At 33.3% G+C, this 6,195-nt stretch overlaps 1 protein-coding gene across 1 annotated transcript; it reads right to left on the bottom strand.

The window, feature by feature from the left end:
- Positions 896-2,744, bottom strand: LOC108661090. Its single transcript, XM_018116898.1, has 2 exons — positions 2,532-2,744; positions 896-2,474 (listed from the first exon to the last, which is right to left on the bottom strand). Exons 1-2 carry the CDS (start codon positions 2,742-2,744, stop codon positions 1,869-1,871), a joined length of 819 nt encoding a protein of 272 aa, XP_017972387.1. The 3' UTR covers positions 896-1,868.

Genomic DNA, 6,195 nt, shown 5'->3' with positions numbered 1-6,195 from the left:
TAGTTGTTGAATTGGAGGAAACAGGTGCTGAAATATCAGAAGAAAAACTGGTGGAAGAATTTTTAACAGAAGCAATATTATTAGGATCAAAAGAAAAATCAGCAGAGGACAAAGTATCACAATGTAAAATACAAGGATCATTAAAAGAAAAATGCATAGATTCAGATGATGATTTGCCCTTTTGAAAAGGAAAAATGGACTCATGAAATACAACATCTCTGGATATGAATGTTTGATGGGTTTCCAGATCATATACCTTGTATCCCTTGATTCCTATAGGGTAACCTATGAAGATGCATTTTTTAAATCTGGAATCAAACTTAGTTCTATCTCTTTTGAGGGTGGAAACAAAGCATAAACAACCAAAAACCCTCAAATATGAATAAACTGGTGATTTGTTGTGAAGCAATTCATATGGAGATTTATTTCCTATAATGGAAGATGGTATTCTATTGATGATATAAGCTACTGTAAGGACTGAATCTCCCCAGAATTCTAAGGGTAAAGATGATTGAAAAAGAAGTGGTCTAGCAACAATCAAAAGGTGTTGATGTTTTCTCTCAACTATCCCATTTTGTTGGGGTGTATCTACACAAGATAAGTGATGCACAATACCCTTAGCAGAATAAAATTCATTAAGTTGGAACTCAAGTCCATTATCAGATCTGATCTGTTTGATTGATTTATTGAACTGAGTGTAAATAAGGTTGTAAAATGCTGGAATGATGGTTTTGACATCTGATTTAGCACGCATTAAAAAAATCCATGTGAATCTACTAAAGTCATCAACAACTGTTAAAAAATAATGGTGACCAGACAAAGAAGCAGTAGAATAAGGTCCCCATATATCCATGTGAATCAATTCAAAAGAAGAAACAGTAGTTTGAATATGAATAGGAAAAGGTAAATGTTTTTGCCTTGCCTTTGGACACGTTTCACAACATAAACTTTCAACAGAGGAAACATTAGCACAATTTTCATGAATAAGTTTGATTTTATTCAAATGAGCATGGCCTAACCTAAAGTGCCATAAATCAAAATTTTTAGGCAAACTTTTACAAGTATTGGAAAACAACTTGGAAGGAAAGGAAATAAACTGTTCAACTTTAGCTTGACTAAAAGTATGTGCATCCCACTTGTCCTGCATAAAGTATAGTCCAGAAATGGCTTTAGCAAGCCCAATCGTTGTCCATGAACTTAGTTCCTGGACAATACAATATGAATCAGTAATCAACAGTAAGATATTTTTGGACTTGGTAAGTTCAGTAACAAAGATCAAATTGAATTTAAAGGAAGGCACCAACAGAACATTCTTTAGTATGAGTGATGAGGAAAGCTTGACTGTGCCTATATGTGAAACTAATGCCTTTGTTTCATTTGGTAACTGAATGTACATGTTATGTACGGGTTTAGAGGAAATAAATTTATCTAGAGAACAAGCTATATGATCTGTAGCCCCCGTATCCATAATCCAAGATGTATTACAAACATTTGGGATTGCTCTAGAAAAAAGAAAATGCACTATGTGCATTAGATGAATAATTGTTCCTATGACAAGAATAAGAATGTAATGCAGCAGACAGACAACCTAATGACTCAATGGGCAAATTATCAGAAGAAATATATAAAGGGTTTAAGATTATACCAAATAATGCTAAATTCACAAGAGAAGTTTTCACTTGGGGTGGATTGGTTGGTTATTCATTCTCACCATCAGCAATATGATCATTGATCAATGACATTAGCTTTTGAATTTGATACTTAGAAAGAGTCAGTGAAGACAAAGATTCAGTTGATTCATCACATTCTTCCTTCGATGTAACAGGGCCAACACTATTAATAGACCGTGCATTCCCTTTCTTAAGAAGTTATTTCCCCTTTGAAAACTTAAAATCTGGTGGGAATCCGATCAATCTATAACACTTGTCCTTAGTATGTCCCTTCTTATGACAGTAAGAACAAACAGCATCCACCTTAGACTTAACCTTTCCTTCTGTCATTGTGGCCATGGCAGAGGACTCTATGATAGGCATAGTATGCAAATATAAATTCCTTTGTGACTCATCCCTAATCACCAGATTATATGCCTCATTCAATAAAGGAAACGGTTTCATCATCAAAATTTGAGATCGAAGAGTAGAGAATGACTCATTTAGTCCATTCAAAAATCTAAATACCGAATCCTTTTGATATTGATCTATATAAGTTTGAAAGCAAGCTGAGTTACATTTGCCACAACTACAATGTGGGAGCGGTCTGTAATTCCTAAGTTTTTCCCAAATGCAATTTAACTCAATGAAATATGCATAAACAGATCTTGTACCTTGGGACATGTTGTAGAGATTGAACTGGAGATTGCAAATTCTTGCATCGTTTGGTTGAGAGAAGCGTTCCTTCAGAGTTTCCCAAACCTCAGATGCTTTTCTGATGTAGAATACCGTAGAGGCTATGGGTGGTGAGATTGATTCAAGAAGCTAGGCAAGGATGAGGCTATTGCATCTTGTCCATGGCACAAGGAGTTTATCTGAGACATCAGGTTCTGGAATCGAGCCATCTATGAACCCAGATTTGTTTCGAATGGAAAGTGCTAGCAAGAAAGATCTGCTCCACGATGAGTAGTTATTTGATGTCAGCTTAGGAGTGATGATGATGGAGCCATGGTGGTCTGAGTGGTGGAGATAAAATGGTGACAATGGATCTTCAATGGGTGAAGTTGACAATCGAAGGTCAGAGGTGGCAGACATTGAATCTGTCATGAGGCTTGAGAAATTTGCAGAAATTGTAATGGGTATTTGGAAGGAATATGAATGATCAAGAAAAGAAATCTAAAGAATCTCAAGAGAAATGAACCTGGCTTTGATACCATGAAAAAGGGTAAAGAAGAATCAGGAATGTCCCCTGAATTTCATTTCTCTAAAAAGTTACTTGTTACAATTGTTTTTCACACTATTTATATACAGACACTACAACGAAATAACAGCATGCTAACTAAACTAACTTTAATAATCTATTTACAATATAAACATGATTAATTTATACTTAAGATTGAACAACCATATATATGAGGGCTTAACTGTTTTGATACGTTCCTAGTAACATGAGATGATATATAATCACCATGCCAAACAAGATGGCCACATCAATCCATTTAGAGCAGCCATCTGTTGCCAAAAGTTTCTCAACACTTCATCACCAGTAATATGGTGGGAGGTCCCCTCTGCTTGATATGTTAGGGGAAAGTAAATCCTTGAAATTCATTCTTGTAGAATCCTTGATGTGATTGCTTGTGAAATGCCATATATGGTACATGGGGTATCTCCAAAATGGTTTAAGGAAGATTATCCCGCAGAGGTTGTACATGAAAATTTTGATAAACTTAAAGATGTTGGAGTTAAGATCTACTTGCAATACTCTTTAGTGTGAAAAGTTAGTTTTTAATTTGGAGAAGTAGTACTTTGTGCTAATTACATATCTTTTATTTTGTGGTTATTTAGTTTCTTTTATTTAGTGGTTATTTTATTTGGTAGTTATTTGATTTTCATGTTAGCCATGTTTTGACAATTAAAGCAAATGTAAGGGATAACTCACAAACTTAATGGTGTGGCAATCTCAAGTAGTGCTATTTATTTTCTTTTATTTTTATCAATTTATTTTTTAACATTATCCTTTGTAAGGCTATAAAAGCTGTTATCCTTATTAATGAAATAGTATGTGATTATCTTCCTCTTTTTTATTTTTTAGCACTCAACAAACTCTTAAGTTTTTCAAAATTTTAACATGGTATCAAAGCGTTTATCTTAAGGGACTATGTTAGTGTAAAATCATTTCAAAAAAAATTCCCATTAGTTTTTCTTCCTTATCCTTTACTGTCTATCTTTGAAATACCAAGAAAATGATCTTTATAAATTTCAATGCGATTGCTCTACCCGTTTTTATAGGAGAAAACTACCCAATATGGGTAGTAAAAATAAAGGCATATTTTCATGCGTTCGATCTTTGGGAAATCATTGAAATTGTGGAAATCCTCCTGAGATGAGGCAATCAAACCCAACAATCGCACAATTAAAGCAACACAGTAAAGAAATTACAAAAAGATACAAAACTTTATCCTGTATTCATTGTGCTGTTTCCGACTCAATTTTTACTCATATAATGGATTGTGAGTCTATCAAAAAAGCATGGATTTGTTAAAATTTTGAAAAACTTAAGAGATTATTGAGTACTAGAAAACAAAAAGGAAGAAGATAATCACACACTATTTCATTAATAATGATAACAACTTTTATAACTTTACAAAAGATAATGTTAAAAAACAAAATGATAAAATTAAAAGAAAATAAATAGCACTACTAGGGATGACCACATCACTAAGTTTGTGGGTTGTCCCTTACATTTGCTTTAACTGTCAAAACATGGCTAACATGAAAAACTAAATAACCACCAAATAAAGGAAACTAAATAACGACAAAATAAAAGACATGTAATTAGCACATAGCACTACTTCTCTAAATTGAAAACTAACTTTTCACACTAAAGAGTATTGCAAGCAGAGCCTAACTCTAACACACCTCCTTAGGGTCAGCTTTCAATACTTTCAAATTGGATTAGAATTCAAATCTATCATTTAGAGTCATATGTTCCTGAATCACTCGCATGCTTATCTTTATAAGTCTCCCATGGATAAATAATTTTATCATTGTCTTGGTCAAAAGAGGCAACATGTTGCTGATGGAGACTCATATCTTCCAATGCTCTAAAGCTTATTAACCTCTCAGGAATCTTGGCCATGAATAACACCTCTTCATTCACCTCATGTTCTTCAGCTACTACAACTTTTTCTTCTCCTTGATTGGCTTTATTCTTGCAAATTTTCTCTACATGACCAAGTTGGTTACAAGACCTACATGTAACATTTGGTCTGAACTAGAAAAAACACTCAATATGGTTGCATTTTTTACAGTAAAAACAGGGAAAGTACTGAGCCTTTTGCTTACCCTGTTTCTTATCACCATTTTTCTTCTCACTTGCATGTGCTAGTAAAGCATTTTCTACATGATTTTCCTGCCTCAAAGCTCTTCTTTGCTCTTGAGCTTGAAGAGCATTTACAAGTTCTGTCACGATTAATGTGGACATGTCCCTCGAGTCCTCCAGAAAATATATCTTGGTCTCAAATTTTTCTGACAGGCTTATAAGGAATTTGTTGACTATTCTTCTGGTAAATTTTTCTCAAGTAATCTTAATTGATTGACTACTTTCAAAACCTTTTTCGAGTAATCTTTCACACTGCCCTCATCCTTTGTCTTCAATACTTCGAACTTTCTAAGCAGATTTAAGACTTGTATTTGATGGGTCCTATCACTGCCATAAAACTCAACCTTCAACCTGTCTCATGCTTCTTTTGTAGACTCACAATCCATTATATGAGTAAAAATCGAGTCAGAAATAGTAAAATGAATACAGGATAAAGCTTTGTACCTTTTTATAATTTCTTTGCTATGTTGCTTTAATTGTGTGATTGTTGGGTTTGATTGCCTCATCTTAGGAGGATTTCCAGCAACTTCAACGATTTCCCAAAGATTGAACGCACGAAGATACACCTGCATTTTTACTACCCATATTAGGTAATTTTCTCCTGTAAAAACAGGTGGAGCAGCCGCATTGAAATTTGTAAAGGCCATTTTCTCATTATTTCGAAGATAGATAGTAAAAGGTAAGGAAAAAAAACTATTGAGGATTTTTTTTTGAAGTGATTTTACACTAACATAGTCCCTTAAAATAAACGCTCTGATACCATGTTAAAATTTTAAAAAACTTAAAAGATTATTGAGTGCTAAAAAACAAAAAGGAGGAAGATAATCACGCACTATTTCATTAATAAGGATAACAACTTTTATCGCCTTACAAAAGATAATGTTAAAAAATAAACTGTTAAAATTAAAAGAAAGTAAATAGCACTACTTGGGATTGCCACACCACTAATAGCACGTTTGGTTCGCGAAATAGATAGGAATGGAGTAGAATAGTTATTACGTGGGAATATAATGAGGTTGGAATAGAATAGAATAAGTATTACGTAGTTTAGTATAATGAATGGAATAGAGTAGGAATAATTATTATGACTTATTACAGTTTTTGGTTGGTAACAATAGCTTTGAAATAAAAAATAAAAAGATAAAAACATATTTTATTATTTAT

Source organism: Theobroma cacao, chromosome 1 (assembly GCF_000208745.1).
Source record: "Theobroma cacao cultivar B97-61/B2 chromosome 1, Criollo_cocoa_genome_V2, whole genome shotgun sequence".
Classification (NCBI taxonomy): domain Eukaryota; kingdom Viridiplantae; phylum Streptophyta; class Magnoliopsida; order Malvales; family Malvaceae; genus Theobroma; species Theobroma cacao.
The sequence above is the reverse complement of the archived record's forward strand: the minus strand, read 5'-3'. Positions and strand labels throughout refer to the sequence as shown.